Source organism: Trachemys scripta, chromosome 8, assembly GCF_013100865.1.
Source record: "Trachemys scripta elegans isolate TJP31775 chromosome 8, CAS_Tse_1.0, whole genome shotgun sequence".
NCBI lineage: Eukaryota > Metazoa > Chordata > Testudines > Emydidae > Trachemys > Trachemys scripta.
In genome coordinates, this window is record NC_048305.1 from 105382091 (window position 1) to 105399147 (window position 17057).

Genomic DNA, 17057 nt, shown 5'->3' on the forward strand with positions numbered 1-17057 from the left:
TTATTTGAGCATAAGCTTTCGTGGGCTACAGCCCACTTCTTCGGATGCATCACATTACATATATGAGGCATATGCCTAATAATTACATTTGCCCCAAATGCTTGAAAACTAGTGAAATGCTAATGTTATTATCTTCACGCATCTGAAACTTGTTGATTTACTTTGCACTTAGCTCTAAATCAAAAGGTGTGGTAGCATTAGGAAAAGAATTTATTTAATATGTAATACTGCATGAAAACTAATGAAGGATTGTTTCTGGCTATCTTTGTTCCTGTAAACTAAGGAAAATTTGTTTGGGTGGGTGTATCTAAATGCAATTGGATTGAAGCCTTAGAACAGTAAATGAGAAGCATGCTAACTTCAAAGCATGGGTCCTTACATTCAACAATGGGAAGTCTACAAACCTATGCTGTGGTGGGAACATGCACCAGACTGCTTTCCAGGGAAGACAGCTATAAGAATAAACCCTGGGCATGATCCTGTATCTTTGGACTGATGAATTCTGATGGGGAAATTCTGAGCGAATAGACAAAGGTCCCCAAAGCCATTTTCATAGAAATGTAGGACTGGAAGGGACCTTGAGAGGTCATCTACTCCAGTCCCCTGGACTCATGGCAGGACTAAGGATTATTGAGACCATTCCTGACAGGTGTTGTCTAACCTGCTCTTAAAAATCTCCAATGACAGAGATTTCACAACCTCTCCAGGCAATTTATTCCAGTGATTAACCACCCTGACAGGAAGTTTTTCCTAATGTCCAACCTAAACTTCCCTTGCTGCAATTTAAGCCCATTGTCTCTTGAACTATCCCGAGAGGTTAATGAGAACAATTTGCCTCCCTCCTCCTTGTAACAACCGTTTATGTATTTGTAAACTGTTACAATGTCCCCTCTCAGTCATCTCTTTTCCAGACTAAACAAACCCAGTTTTTTCAATGTTCCCTCATAGGTCATGTTTTCTAGACCTTTAATCATTTTTGTTGCTCTTCTCTGGACATTCTCCAATTTGTCCCCATCTTTCCTGAAATGTGGCGCCCAGAACTGGACACAGTACTCCAGTTGAGGCCTAATCAATGCAGAGTAGAGCAGAAGAATTACTTCTTGTGTCTTAGTTACAGCACTCCTGCTAATAATCTCAGAATGTGTTTTTTTTTTTTTTTTTTTTTTGCAACAGTATTACACTGTTGACTCATATTTAGCTTGTGATCCAGTATGACCCCCAGATCCCTTTCTGCAGTACTCTTTCGTAGGCAGTCAGTTCCCATTTTGTATGTGTGCAACTGATTGTTCCTTCCTAAATGGAGTACTTTGCATTTGTCTGTATTGATTTTCATCCTATTTACTTCAGACCATTTCTCCAGTTTATCCAGATCATTTTGAAATGTAATCCTCTCCTCCAAAGTACTTGCAACTCCTCCTAGCATGGTATCGTCCACAAACTGTATAAGTGTCCTCTCTAAGCCATTATATACATTATTGATGAAGATATTGAACAGGACCGGGGTGCTGGAATGGGGGGACCTGGGGTCCATGGCCCCCCCTATTTTTTAACAGCTATAACGGCGAGCAATGGGGAGAGGAGGTGGAGAGGAGCGAGTGGGGAATTTCTTCTTTGGAGGAAGAGGTGGCATGGGAGCGGTACCTTGGGGAGAAGGGGCAGTGCGGAGGTGGGGTTTTGGGGGGTGGGGCCCAGTTAGGGAGCCTGTGGCTCCCCCACTTTTAGGGGGCTTCCACCACTCCTGAACAGAACTGGACCCACAACTGATCCCTGCGGGACTGCACTGTCTATGCCCTTCCAGCTTGCCTATGAACCACTAATACCTACTCTCTGGGAACGGTTTTCCAACCAGTTATGTACCCTACAAACCTAATAGCTTTCTTTGACCGGGTAACCCTCAGAGACTTATGGGTACTGGCAGACATTACATCTCTGTTATCAATTGAACTTACAAATTCGAACTCAGCTGTTACATATTTTACCTGCTTTAACCTCTCAATACATCTCATTTCTTTTCTTAGCTAATAAATCTTTATTTTACTAAAGAAATTGGATGTCAGCATTGTTTTTGGTTTGAGATCTGGAGCATCCATTGACCTGGAGTGAGTGACTGACCTTTTGGGGTTGGAAGAACCTAATGTGTGGTGAATTTTGGTTCTAGTAACATTTCATCATAAAGTTCATTTTGTCTGGATGGTAAAGAGGGGCTGGAGAGCTTAAGGGGACTGTCCGTGGCTCCATGGTAAGACGAACATAGTAGTCCAGGAGTTCACATTTGTTACGGGCTTGGTGAAATATAATTATGGGCTATACCACCAGTTTGGGGTGTCTGCCTTGTGTTTTTGAGAGTCTGACCTGAGATTGGCACTCTTAACTGTAAGCCATACTAGACACCGTGACCCAGAATCTTAACGGAAGTGAGAATTCACTTTAGATCAGGTGGTAGACTCCTGTATTTTTGGTGCTGGAGGTTCTGGGTTTAATAGATGTTCATGCTCCTGGTGTCTGTTTTTACACCCTCTTCCTTTGTTATAAATGCATAGCATAAGTACTAAATATTACTTCTGTCAGGAGTCTCGCATCTTGCTATAAAGTACATCTGTTTTTAAAACATACTTTTTAATAAAAACCTTTCAACACTCACCTATTAAAAGCCTCAAACCATTCACTGAATTTAATGCTCATTTAAGGTGCTGGATTGACAGTCATGGAGTCCTCTTTTCATAGAACTCATTGCAAACTTCTGTCCATCCTAACCCCTCTTTCCCTCGCCTCTGATGCCCTGCTAACTTAGCCTAACCCTGATTTTGAAGGGCCATGCTATGTATAAGACTGCAGTGGGACCCAGTTTGAGCTGCTTCCAGGGCTAGCTACATGTGTTTGGCTCAAACAGCAAGCTGCCTTCAGCCCAAGCTTCTCTTTTCCTGAGATGTTCAGATCAACTGTGCAAGAGGCCAATGGATGTCCCCAACACATGTCCCCTTCCAAAGGCAGTAATGTGACCTTCATGTTTGCCTGGTGGAAATAAAGGAGGAGTCACCAAATGAGCAGGACTGTGAACAAATATCAGGGGAAAATAGAAATGCAGAGAATAAAAAAAAGTGTGGTGTGGGGAGGGAGGGAGAAACAACCCACCCACCAAAAAGGACAAGGAGGTGGGGAGAAAATGGATGGGAAGGAGAGGCAGCAAGAGCAACATGTGAACTAGGGGTACAGTACAAGAAGACATGGGTGCGAGGATGTCAAGCCTCGATATATTCAAAGAGGAGCCCAACTGGGAAAGAGTTTGGAAACCACAGACATGGGACATTTCAGGGAGCACGCTTCAAACTTGGAATCCTTAATTAACCTTGTGTGTTAGCAGGTAAATAAACAATAAACCATTTGAACCTTCATGTTTTAAATATAAATATAAGTCTGCACATTGTTGACAGTCTCATCAGCAAGGCCAAAGATGGAACTGATATGGAGACTGAACTGCACTCTCATCATTGGAGGTGGTCACATTGGCTGGGTGATAAAGCTTTAATAGCCACTGTCTGTGCGGCACCTGTTCTCTGCATAAATAGAACTTCAGTCTCCAGGTGGTCAAGCCAGCACCTTTAAGTTGCACTCAATTAATTTAAAGCCTTAAAAAAAACAAAAAACAAAAAACAAAAACAAAAAAACACACTACTAAAAAGGAGATGATTCTGGGAGTTCAGAGTAAATGTATCATTTTGTGCTTTTTATAATATATTTTTATTTTTCACATTTTATTTAAACATTAATCTTAAATGTTAGGATTGCTATGGCATTTGAAAACAAACATGCAAAAGCTAAAGTGTAATGAGACAAATCCATAACTAGTGCAATTATAACTGATTTAAATGGGATTATAGGATGAATTTGACCCAGAGTATAATACTGAGTTGTACGGTTGTATGTGTTTTAATAACCTCTACCACACTTCCCTCCCCTCCCGTTTTGTCTCCACATTTGAAGCCATGGTTGCATTCTTGAAGGGATGATAATATTCACAATCATTGAGTAGGAAGAGTACTTGTGTGTAATTTTCACTTTATAAATGAAGGCAGGAAAAATGCTGGTTTTGAGCATATTAGCTGTTGGGATATGAGGTTTACTGATGCTAACTACTTGTAACCACAGCTTGTTTCATGCTGCTTATGCAAGTTAATATTTTTGGCTTTCTGGACTTGCAGCATACTAAGCAGACAGTGTTTTTTTTCTTGTCTTTTTTTAGTACATTAGACACCACTGCATTTAGTTTCTCCTAAGAACTAGTCTTTGTATTGGCCACTAGAGATGATCGCTCTTTTCGGTGTTGCCTTTGCTATGTTTTTGTTTGTACAGACTTAATGATAAAATGTTTTCTTTTCCACCTACCATGGTCGTTGTAAATGCAGCAGATGATGCATCTTTCTTATACTTCCCTTGCTTCATATCGCCCTTCCAAAGTAAAATAAAACCTTGTAAGGAGAGCCATTGGGCAGAGAGTGGCTTCCTAACCAATTTCCATCATTTATATCATCTAAACTTATTTGTTTCTCTCTCCTTACAGTTGGTTCGTAGCTGCTGCTGTAACTGTCAAACACAAGTGAGGGAGCTCAGATATTGAGGGAAGATTTTCTTGTAGAAAAGAAGTATTGATTTCAGCCACTCACCTAGGGAGCTGACTCTAATAATTAATCATGAATGGAACTAGTGGCGCAAATAAGCAGTCTTCTACATCAGTGGCAGTAAAGGTTTGTTGAAGTCCCCTCTCCCAACAAAAACCTTAGAAATTATTTGATTACGCTTAGAAATAAGACGGCAAAACAAGAGGCAAACGGTGAAAAACCCTTGCCTACACTAATATCTCGGACATTTTTTCTTTCCCCGTTTGCCGTTACTGAGCAGAGTCACATTTGTACATTATATTCTACTGCTTCATATGCGTGCACCTAACTTTGCGGAAACTCTAAATCTGCAGGCAATTAGCGTAGTCGCATACAAATGCTAAGGAGGCATTTCTGAGATGCTATATGAAGTACCCTGATGTGTTGCTTTCTGGTATATCTATATGTAAAGGGATCCTGCATATTTTCTCTGTTTGGTGACCTGTGCATGCTTTGTCCTATTTGTGGAAGACTTGGCGATTCTGTCAAAATGTTTGAAGGGCTAGTCGTGCAGATCTACAACAGAACAGACTCTGTTTTGCTTTCATCCAGAGATACAGGTGTAACTTCTCTAGGTTTCTTTTCAAGCAAACTAATAGCACTTCTAATTGTGGGTAAAAATAATATAAAGGCAGAACTGCAGTAGAAGTCAGCTGATAATATCAGCTAAGTCAGCCAAATCACACAGGAAACCTCAAACCCACATCTGCATTTTCTGCTTGTCACTACTTAATCTAAAGGTTCTCTCTATCATTTTCTGACATGTCCTTCTGAGCAGCACTATCACTAGGCCTGTACTAGGAAGATGAATTTGTCTGTTGCATTGAGGAATGTCCTTTGAGTTAGCCTGAATTAGAGTAACTGATGGAGTAGGCAGTCTTCAAACACCGCTTAAAATGTAGAGGTGAGGATGCACAATACCCTGGATATTTGTGGGTCCTGCATAAATCCGTTTGGCTGGTGTGTAAAGGACTTTATTTATTTCATGTAGATGTATATAAATGTTAAGAGGGCACCTGTTCACATGCTCTTAATACCGTTGACATGGCATATTATTTGTGATGTATGTAAGTACTGGAATACTGTGTACATTTATAGAGTCCACATTTTAAAAATGATGTTGAAAAATTGGAGCGGGAGCAGAAAACAGCCACAAAAATGAATTGAGGGCTGAAGAAAAAATGCCTTACAATGAGGGCCATAAAGCTCAATCTGTTTAGTTTATCAAAAAAGATTGCGAGGTGACATGATTCACAGTGCATAGTCCCTTCTCATGGAGAAACTACTGAGTACTAACGGGCTCCTCAGTCGGGCAGGGAAAAGGAGCACAGGAACCAATGACTGGAAGCTGAAGTCAAACAAATTCAAATTGGAAATGAGTCTCAAATTTTAAGAGGGTGATTAGCCATTGGAATAAACTACAAAGGGAAGTGATGGTGTCTTCAAATCCATGCTTTTCTGGAAGACGTACATCAGTCAAACGCAAGTTTTATTGGGCTCGGTATAGGGGTAACTGGGTGAAATTGAATGGTCTGGGATATACAAGAGGTCCGTGGATGATCTAATGATCCTTTCGGGCCTTAAAGTCTATGAATAAGTTAATTGCAGCAGTAGAGTTCAGTATAATAACTATCATCACCACCACCACGCCATGCAACTTAATCTCCTCTCCCTCCAACAATTCTCCTCCCTTACAATTTCCAATCCACTGCACCCCCATTTTCAGATGCTTGTGGAAAAAAAGGGGAGCTTCGCAACATGGCCGGAAGGTGATTGGACTATTTCAGATTAAGTTGGGGGAGTGGCGCAAGGTGATCTGGTTCTGGCTGAAAGCAGAATGTTAAAATTCAGGCTTTTCAGTTGCCTTACACTAACCCAATGGAAATATCATGATGGAAAACCCCCCACCCTTTTTGCCCATCAAGACCTACGCACACCCAGTAGCTCACAGAGTATCTTTTTTTGTGCATTGTCCCTCACTCACAGAAGTAGTGGAAGGGTTAGGCTATAACTACTAACTAGAATTTTTAAAAATGTAGGCATTAAGGGAGATGTGTACAAAGAGTACTACAAAATAACCAAAGAGCTTTTGCATGTTGACATTAAGTGATATTTGAGAAAAGGAACCAGTCTGTCTGCCTGATCGGGATGCCCCTTGAACTGATAATGGTTTTGCATTTCTTTAATGCCTTTCAACATTCAGATAGTTCCATAACCTCTTTGAGGTAGGTGAAGGATATAGAGGGATCCCTTGACCCATCACTGAAATGCAGCCACTGTTAACAGTATGCAGCAACACTATTCAAACTCTTAGGGCAGGCAGTGAACTATATTACTGTATTCAGATGAAACTGTAGGGGGAATTCAGAGGAATTTGGCCAGGACACTGAGCGGCAAAACAAATATTAAATATAAAATATGCATATGGGCTCTTTAATGACCGCAGGTAGTGATAACCTCAGTTTTACGTCTCATTCAGTAAAATTGTGATCCCTTTAACATCATCCGGGGACAATGATTCATTATCGAGCTTGAGGGAAGAATTCTATCTACTACTGTGAACTGCCAGGACTGTTTTCTGTAGCATCTAGATGTTCAGTGGAGACCTCCCATTCAAGGCATTTTTCTCCTTTACAGTGACATTCATGAGTCAACAGCTTCAGCAGCTGGATTGTTAGTCCTGTTGCTTACAGATTACAAACATGGGTGGTTCTTCAAGTGATTGTCTACATGGATTCCACATATGAGGCTCATGCATGTGAGATTGGGTTCTTTTGGCCAACAGTGTCCATTAGGGCTGTGCCTATGACCTAGATGTCCTTGCACCTCCTCGCCCAAGAGCATGCGGTGCTGAGGGAGTCTGACCTTCTTCCCTCAGTTCCTACTTGCTGCCTATGGCAGTGAGACAGAATCCTTGCTTTGTCCTCCGGCTGCTTCGCATGCTGTGCTCGTTGACTGGTCTTGTTGCTCGTTGGTGACACTGACAGCCACTCACCAAATTTCTTATTTTAGTCAGGTTCTGGTTTTTAGGCTAGGAACCCCAGCCCCTCTCCCCTGATACGAGGCTCTATCAAAATGGCAGAAGCAAAATCTCTGGGATTAAGGACCTGCCCCTGACATGACACTTCAGTGCCACTCAGTGATGGGCACTCTAGGTGCCTATTTTGTTTGGGAGGGATGTTTTCTTACACTATGTACTATATGTATATACCTCTGACAGGTAGGAAGGAGCAGTGCTCCAGAATTGAGCTGCTAAGGCATAGGAGAAACTGTAGGCCAAGTGTAATGGGGTGTGTGTGTGTGACCCTAAGAGCCTCCCAGGGCCAGGGGCTCACTGACATCAGGTTTCAGCAGGTCTGACCAATTTAGTGAACCCCAACTCTCTATGGTTACAATCTGTATCTAAAAGGTGTCATGTAATATGTCGTTGGAAAGCTATATAACTCACAGATCATTAATATTCTTGCATAATATATGTATGCAGTGTGTGTTAAAAGTTATGGATATATGGTGCTGGGGTCAGCTGGAGTCAGTACCTGATCCAGGGATGCACAGCACACAGAGACTTAGGCTTGCTTGTTGCTGACTCTGAATGTCCTGGGCAGGCATAGTAGTAAAGCTTTTTAAGGCACATAAGGGTTACAGAGCAGGCAGTGACAGAACTGCTTACTGGTCTGGATTGCACCCCCAGAATGTGACAGGCAGCGGGGGCAAGAGGGGGAGGAGAACAGTGGTGGCACAAACTTTTTGTGACTGGTATCCAAAATAGAATTTATTTGATTATTAGGTGGGCCATGAAAGCTTAGAGAGAGTTTACTGAGTCTACTTGTACCATCATAAGAACAGCCATACTTGGTCAGACCAAAGGTCCATCTAGCCCAGTATCCTGTCTTCTGACAGCGGCCAGTGCCAGGTGCCCCAGAGGGAATGGACAGAACAGGGAATCATCAAGTGATCCATTCCCTGTCGCCCATTCCCAGCTTCTGGCAAACAGAGGCTAGGGACTGTTTGGACATCGTTCTAATGTTTCTCTTAAGCAGCCACCACACAGCAGAAACTAGGGAGAATCCAACAACTTTATCTGATCTAGTAAATTCTCTGATTTGTGGTAGTCTTGAAAAAACTTTAAAATATCAACTTGAACATCACATTTCTGTCTAGAAAACTTTGTACCTACCGCTGTTACAAGTAAGACTTAACATTACTGTGACTGAAAGAAATTAGCAAAAAACATTATTTGTTGAGTTTCTTTCCCCTGTTTAGTCAGTCAGCTTCTTCCTGGCTGAAAAGACCTTCCTCAGCATCAAGAAGGGAGCAGAACAGCCATTTCAGTCTTAAAAAAGTTTAGGGCCACACTATTTAAAAAATGTTCAGTGAATTTTTTTTAAAAAAGCTTCAATTACATAAATATTAACGTTATTAGCCACATGGAAACTTCTCTAATTGTTTGTTTGTTTTGACCTTTTAGAACTTCCTATGCTAAATTGTTGGTGTATTGCAGTTAAATAGGGTACGTACTTACAAGATGATAAAGGTGTTTAGGTACTACGGGCTTGTCTACACTGGCACTTTACAGCACTGCAACTTGTGAAAAAAACACCTCCCTGAGCGCTGTAAAGTGCAGTGTAGACAGTGCACCAGCGCTGACAGCTATTCCCCTCGTGGAGGTGGGTTTTTTTAGAGCTGTGCTGCAACTACACAAACCACGTTAAAGCACTGCCATTGTAGCGCTTTAACGTTGCCAGTGAAGACGTGCCTGTTGGCTAACAGGCAAGATAGAATAAACTAGATTAGTGACTGCACTTCTTGTTGATTGCAGTGATTATTTTTTTGTTGGTCATTTGTGAAGTGTGTCAGGCCTTTGCTTTCCTTCTGGCTGAAAGGGCTATGTCAATGTGAATCATTATCATTGTGTGGTTTTCCAGTAGAAAAGCAGGTGGCAAGACTACACTGGCACGAAAATATGTCTCTCTTGTCTTAGACCTCACAACTTTTCAAGCACAATTAAAATGATCTGTGAGCTTTCTGTTCTTGGATGGAGATATGGTGGGCTGGCTGCACTGGGATTTTCTGATTTTTTGCCAGCTGGCAAAACATCCATGTTTGTGTAAGCCCTTTCACAGCAGGGTACTGAGGGAAAGGTGCAGGGTTCCTGTTGTTCATATAAGTGGACCACGCTGGCATACTTCCAATATTAATGTGAGTGACCTTATGGAAGAGAGTACATAGCACGGGAGGATCTCTATGATGGACCTTTTATATGGGAATTTTTAGTTTGTTTCTTGTAGTGACAATACAACAGGGAAATAGGATGCCTCTCAGATGATGGATTTTAATGCTTTGTGGCTAGCACCTATCTGTGTGCTATAGTGATGGAGCATGTTTGTGCCATTGATGAATATATCAAGTATAGAAAGGAAAAGTTCAAAGAAACTACTATGGATGTACTGTAGTAAATTGAAACACTTTCCTTTTCCATCCCAGATGCTTAGGATAGACTTTTACCTTGACAGTGGATGTGAAGAGGTTGGGAGGCGAGGAGAGAATTCCAAATTGCTTCTATTTAAAACTCTTACCATCTTCTGTCAGGTCCAGCTTTCTGTCATCAGCAGATGAGTAGTTTTCTCTCTTTTCTGAATTGCTTGATTAGGCCTCCTATTTGTGGGACTCTTGGGGGTGGGTGGGTGTTTGAAGATATGGTAAAGGTTGGTGAGAGGACAGATGGTTCTGATAGAAACTGTTCTTGGTGTGTTTGATCATTTCAAGACAGCTGATTGTGTCGGTGGGCACACGTGTGTCAGAAAGATGAATGTTACAGGGCTCAGATAGACTGACCGTGTCAGTGTGGTGGTAATAATACACTTCTTCCCCTTCGTTCCCAGTGTGCAGTACAGTGCACTGGAAGATACTGTCCCAAGATGTTGCATGGGACGTACTGTAACTCCAGATGTTTATAACATGGGGAGTTGTGTGGCTAAATTGTGGTGCTCCGCCAAGAAAACTTACTTCTTGGAGGCTGTATCATAAAAATACTTAACATAACAGTGTATTAGGAAATTATTTATTTGTAACTTTTTAAAATTAAAATGTCATTGTGGCACTATAGAAAGGCCTTCAGGAAGATGCGAATTTAGATGCATCAATTCTATCAGTTACGTGATTTTTATAACGAAATTGCCATTCCCTGGTACCCTAATCTTCTCTTATCTGAGGCTCTGGTGAAATCCTCAATCTGTATTTGTGATACAAATCACTTCTGTCGCAACAGACTGGTATCCTAAACATAGGATCATGACTTCACTGCAGGCTCAAAGAGGAAGGAGAAGCTTCTTAAAAAACACACAAATGTTTTCAATGATTAAAAAGGAATGCAGGGAAAATGCTTTCTACCAAAAAAAGTTTTGCTTTGAAATGTTTCCTCTTTTCAGAATCTGCTTGGGGAATTTAAAGATCGACAAACTATTTTTGGGGTACCTCTACCTCATGACTAACAAGTTTTTTATGCAATGGAGAGAGATGATGGTGTGCATTTGAGGCCAAATCTTGTGCTGCGACCTATTAGAGAAGGGATAGCTTGTGTTTTCTCTTATCAAAGTACTGGTGCACAAACTGAGCTGTTTTAACTTTTCTTAATCTTAGAAAATTTCTGTAGCTTATGTAAATACTGTAATAATATTATAAGCATTTTGGTTATACATTATAAAACCAGCACAATCAAGGGAATATTTAGCAGATGCTTTAATTTGGGTGGTGAGATGATACTGAGTAGTACATGGGTAGCCGTGTTAGTCTGGAACTGAAAAAAGTAACAGAGTCCTGTGGCACCTTATAGAGTGCCTTATAGAGAGTGGTACATGGACATCTTCAGAGTGCTCCACAGATTTAAAGTTCTCAACACCCCAGGCAGGTAGGTGAGTTTAGTCATCCTCGTTTTATAGATGGGGAGACTGAAGTATAGAGGTGAAGTGTCTTGCCCAGAGCTACTCGAGTTAGCAACAGAGCTGATGTTAGAATTTGGGAATTGACTCTCAGCCCTATGCTGTCTCTCAACACACTTTGTTGCTTTCCTTATCTTGGCTTTGTCATGACTTATAGCATAATGAAAAATTAAACTAACTCCCGGGTTTCTTTTCTACACCCACACCCCTCCCAATTGCCACTTCTAAGTCTGAATGAGTTTGCTCATAGGTCTTTCAGGGCAGTTTTATGTAGAAAATTTTATACCTAATTCAGCCGAATAACCCCCCCTTTCTCCTCCCCCCCGGCTGTGCCTGCTTATATCTAATGCCAAAGTCTGGAACAGTAGTCCTCTGATTGAACTGTGTGCTTTCTCTTAAAATAAGATTGTAGTCCCTTTTTGGCTTTCTTCATTTGACCAAGAACAAGCTAATGAAAGGGAAATATACACAGTTCTGTATCAATAAATGAATTGTAAAAAACCAAACCAAAACCCCATACCTACTGTATTGTGGGTTCTATTTCTAAATTTACAGTGCACTGTGGAGTCAAACATAACCCTAACACAAAAATGAAGTGTTTTTTTTTAAAGCATATAATGAATGGATTTACAAAGTAATACAAATTGTATTACTTTTTCATTAGTTGTAAAATTTAATTTGGTTCGCCAAAGAAATATTTGGTAAAACTTATTTGACCTTAGGTGTAGAATATATCACAGTAATTGTAAACTCACTGCTTTGCAGGACCAGCTATATGAAGTAACCTTCAAGTTGTCAGACTTGGCTTTTGGTTTAGTTCCTAATAACCAGTCTGTTGTGGTACTAGAGCAGTGGTGGGCAAACCGCGGCCACTGGAAGCTGCGGATGGTCAATGTAAACAAACTGTCTCACGGCCCGCCAGCAGATTACCCTGACGGGCAGTGTGCGACCCACGGGCCGCAGGTTGCCCCACCACTGACTTAGGTAGAGTGGAAGCAATAGATTTAACGTTTGTTTGTTTTTCAGAAAACTTTTACAGTTCCACATAATGGATTATTTTATAAACTGTTACCCTGTTTCCCCGAAAATAAGACATCCTCCGAAAATAAGGCCTACTTACAGTTTTGCCTCTCGTTGTAATATAAGGCATCCCCCCGATAATAAGACCTCCCCGATAATAAGGCATCCACCGATAATAAGGCATTTTTCATTTCTGAGAAATAAGACATCCCCTGAAAATAAGACCTAGCGCATCTTTGGGAGCAAAAATTAATATAAGACACTGTCTTATTTTCGGGGAAACAGGGTAGTCGGCAATTGCCTAACCCATATTTAAAGAGGTAAGGAATTATTTAGTGGATCGAAAGCAGAGAGCTGACAATACAAGTGTATATTCTTTTGTGCAAGGTTGTAGGAAAGGATTCTACAGGGCTCTGTATTTTAATTAGTACTGTCCTTTTAAAAAAACAAGAAAAAACCCACACCAAAACACCCCTCTCTTCAAGCTTCAACAAATGAAATCACTAAACTTGGAGGATTCCAAAAGGGAAGACAAAGACTCAGGGGGATGTAGCTGTTTTACAGGGTATATTCGATAGATGTGGTGATCAGACTTTGAGATGGATGGATTATGAAATTTAACGTGCCTAAGTCTAAAGTTATGTACTTGGATAGAAATCCTGGCCAAACAAGGTTGTAGTTTAAGTGGTACTGAACTAGTTAATGCTGTAGAGGAAAGGGTTTCTTTTCAAGTGTGTAGTGACTGTAAAGACAACTGAATAGGATGCATTATGAGGAGTGGATGGTGTTATTGAAGACCCAGGGTTTTGTGCTAACTGTTTATAAAGACTACTTTTTGAGTACAGTGTCCAGTTTTGTTCACATTACTCAAAGAAAAATTATAGCTAAACAAGAGAGAGTACTCTTTAGGGCATTAAATTAAGGGCACAGAGGGACCAACTGTAAGGAAAGTAACAAAACTGGGGTTATTGATCTTGAGAGTAGATGACCTTATAAAAGTATTTAAACTAGCTAAGGTTTATTATACAACCTAAAATTGGTGAACATAAGAGTGGCTATACTGGATCAGACCAAGGGTCCATCTAGCCCAGTCTCCTGGCTTCCGACAGTGGCGAGTGCCAGGTGCCCCAGAGGGAATGAACAGAACAGGTAATCATCAAGTGATCCATCCCTTGTCGCCCATTCCCAGCTTCTGGCAAACACAGGCCCGGGACACCATTCCTGACCTATTTGGTTATTAGGCACAGCAGAACTTCAGGTTTAAATTGTGGAAAGTGAATTAATACATATAATAATATAACATCCTGAAATCTTATTTTATAAAAGTGGTGGATAACCGAACAGTCCTCCAAAAGAGGTAGTGGAATTGAGCAGAATGTATCGGAAGGGGCTATGTCAGCTTAAATTTGCCTCAAAATTAATTTTATAAAACCCAGTTATAATAAAGTCTAAGACCAATAGAAATACTTTGACAATTGATTTTAATTCCAATGCAAACAATACTTAGGCAAACATTCCCCTGCAGTTGTTGAAAACTAAATATTTGCTGCAACATTAAGTATCTGAAAGTGAAACTGATTTTTGTTGCCCAACCTGAGAGGTAAAAAGCATAAATGATGACAAATGAATTGGATTGTTAACATTTTCTCTTAATATCTGTTGTGTAGTGACATAGGTAAACACTTGTTACAACTCAAGATTTTTACCTTGACAATGTGCCATTAGCAGCATAAGAGGAATGGTTGTGGAATTTTATAATGTAAAGGAGAATTTGTTTATTGCTTGGTAATAGCCTTTTTGGGGGGGTCAGGCAGGAATACATGGCTGATCATGCTTTTCTACTCCCATTTCTCAGTTTGGCTTAGGGTATTTTTTGTGTGTTTTCTTGCACAAAAAAAGTAAAAGCTCAACCTTTTTCAAAACTTCTAGTAATTAGAAGTGGGAATGGAGCCAAAATCTCGTGCGGGGGTGTGTGTGTGTGGAGAGAACTTCTGTAACAAAATGGAACTGCTTTGCGATATAGATGAAGAGTTCCTCTCTGTCTGTCCTGATATACAAAGACCTCTGTAGGGTTGGCTCTAGCTACCTTCCAGGTCACCTCTGTATCAGCCACCATGATTTCTCATGACAGCAGCCTTCCACAGGAACAATGAAACTGTCATCCCTGGTTAAGAAGGAGGAGGGAGCAGGGCTATCGTGCATTGGAGACAGCTTTCAGGGGATTTCGAGTGTGGAACTCCCTCCCTCAAGAGACTGAGTGACCATAGAAATAACTACATTTGGAACTAAATAAAAAAACACATTTCTTCAGTGTACTTTTTCTTCAGTTTCTTTACGCTTGCTCATACAAATATGAGCAAATTTACCAAGCTTTTTCTCCTACGAGTAGTGACAGAAGAGGGAGAAATGGTGGTTTTTAAATACTTGGGAGGTACTCAAGCACTCTGGTAATGGAAAGCCATGTTAAAGGCTAGAGATGGCACAGTTGTTGTTAACTTGTTTCAGACACGAAGGGCATATGTCCTGCTGCTTGTCATGTGCTACTCTGTTAATGGCTCGTTGACCTTACATTTCCTGCCGTTAAAATGTCAGCCGCTCATTTTGCTTTTATTCTGTAGGTGAGACACAAAACTTCAGACCAGGTGATGGCTTTGAAGATGAACATCCTGAGCAGTAACAGAGCAAATATGCTGAAAGAGATCCAGCTCATGAACAGGCTGTCACATCCAAACATCTTAAGGTACTGGTGGTGGTGGTGGTGGTGTTTTTCCATTGGGTAGGAAGAGGGCGAGAGAAGGTTCCTAAGAACTTTTTTTTAAAGGGTTTTGTGTATATCTAGAACTTTATGGATCCACAAGATAGAGAGCCTCTAATTTTAAAATCGGATTTTTCACACTAGCGCATATTACCTAGTTTGGCATTTTGCATCCAGTAATAAGCAATAACTGTTTCCTCAGATGCACGTGAAAGTCTTCATAACATAATTGTCCCTACAGGCAATCAACTGATATGAAGGGAGAGATTTGATTTCTACTTTCTGTCTTAATGTGCATAGTTAAAACTATTGTGAAAGGGTCACATAATAATCAAACTTCAGTATTTTAATTGATAACTACCTATTGGGGGTGAATTTCACAGGTTAACTATGCCTAGTGCAAAGTGGTATTCCTTCCGCTTTGTGTTAAATTTGCTGCCCTCTAATTTTGAGTGTTCCCTTGTTTTTGTATTGTGAGACAGGATAAGAAGGATTGAAGAATAGAAACTAGAGTTAAATTAGTCTGCTCTGATTAATACTTCTCTTTTCAAGGGTAAATCATCCACGTTTTGCAATAGCTTGTCATATGTCATTTCTAAAGACTTCTAAGCAGCTTTTATTGTTGCCACCCTTTGTTCCTTTTCAGTCTCAGCCATACTTTCCTGAAGGTTAGGTGACAAGCAACAGGCACTGCTTCAGCTGAGGCCATAACATTGTTAGAATCTAATGTTATGATGATTATCATCTGTACTGTGTACCCAAGTAACATGGGTACACTGTACAGATAATCATCATAACATCCTGGCAGACATCCTGACTGAGCTGATGATGATGACTAAAGTTTTTCCTTGGGGAGTCCATCAAGTTCAGAGCCCGTCAGTGTTTGTAAGAAGTGTAGACTCATTTTGCCAATGTGCATTACCTTATGTTTACACTAGGTTAATTTATTGAAACATTACTCTGCAAAATATCTCCAGAATGTTTAAATCTGTAATACTTATTAAATTGAAATGACAGTTTCCTCTTCCTCCTCCATATTCTTAAATAACTCAGGTCCCAGTATCAACCCCGGAATATACTCACTGTTAACTTTTCTGTTCTTTGGAACAACTCTTAACCAATTATTAATGCAAGACAATATACTTTACCCCTTTACCTCATTTGTTTCCCTTAATAGTCACTTATGAGGAACACTTACCAGAAGTGTTTGAAAATCCCCATGAAGTACCCCACCAGTTCAATCTATTTTATTATTTTTTTTTTCAAATAACAGTTTGGAGAGGCACAATTTTTTCTTACAGTAACCATGCTGGTTTGACCTTATCAGATTATACTTATTCAAGTGTTATACTAATCTACCCTTAATCAACAGAGGGTCCTGTGGCACCTTTGAGACTAACAGAAGTACTGGGAGCATAAGCTTTCGTGGGTAAGAACCTCACTTCTTCAGATGCACTTCTCTTGCATCTGAAGAAGTGAGGTTCTTACCCACGAAAGCTTATGCTCCCAGTACTTCTGTTAGTCTCAAAGGTGCCACAGGACCCTCTGTTGATTAAGGGTAGATTAGTATAACACTTGAATAAGTATAATCTGATAAGGTCAAACCAGCATGGTTACTGTAAGAAAAAATTGTGCCTCTCCAAACTGTTATTTGAAAAAAAAAATAATAAAATAGATTGAACTGGTGGG

At 40.5% G+C, this 17057-nt stretch overlaps 1 protein-coding gene across 2 annotated transcripts in view; it reads left to right on the forward strand.

Annotated features, from left to right (window-relative positions):
• Positions 1–17057, forward strand: part of TESK2 (testis associated actin remodelling kinase 2) — a 115131-nt gene that overhangs the window by 21065 nt on the left and 77009 nt on the right. For both annotated transcript variants that reach the window (XM_034778167.1, XM_034778168.1), the window contains exon 3: positions 15232–15353. In XM_034778167.1, the coding sequence (XP_034634058.1) occupies positions 15232–15353 (122 nt within the window). The remainder of the gene's footprint in view (positions 1–15231; positions 15354–17057) is intronic.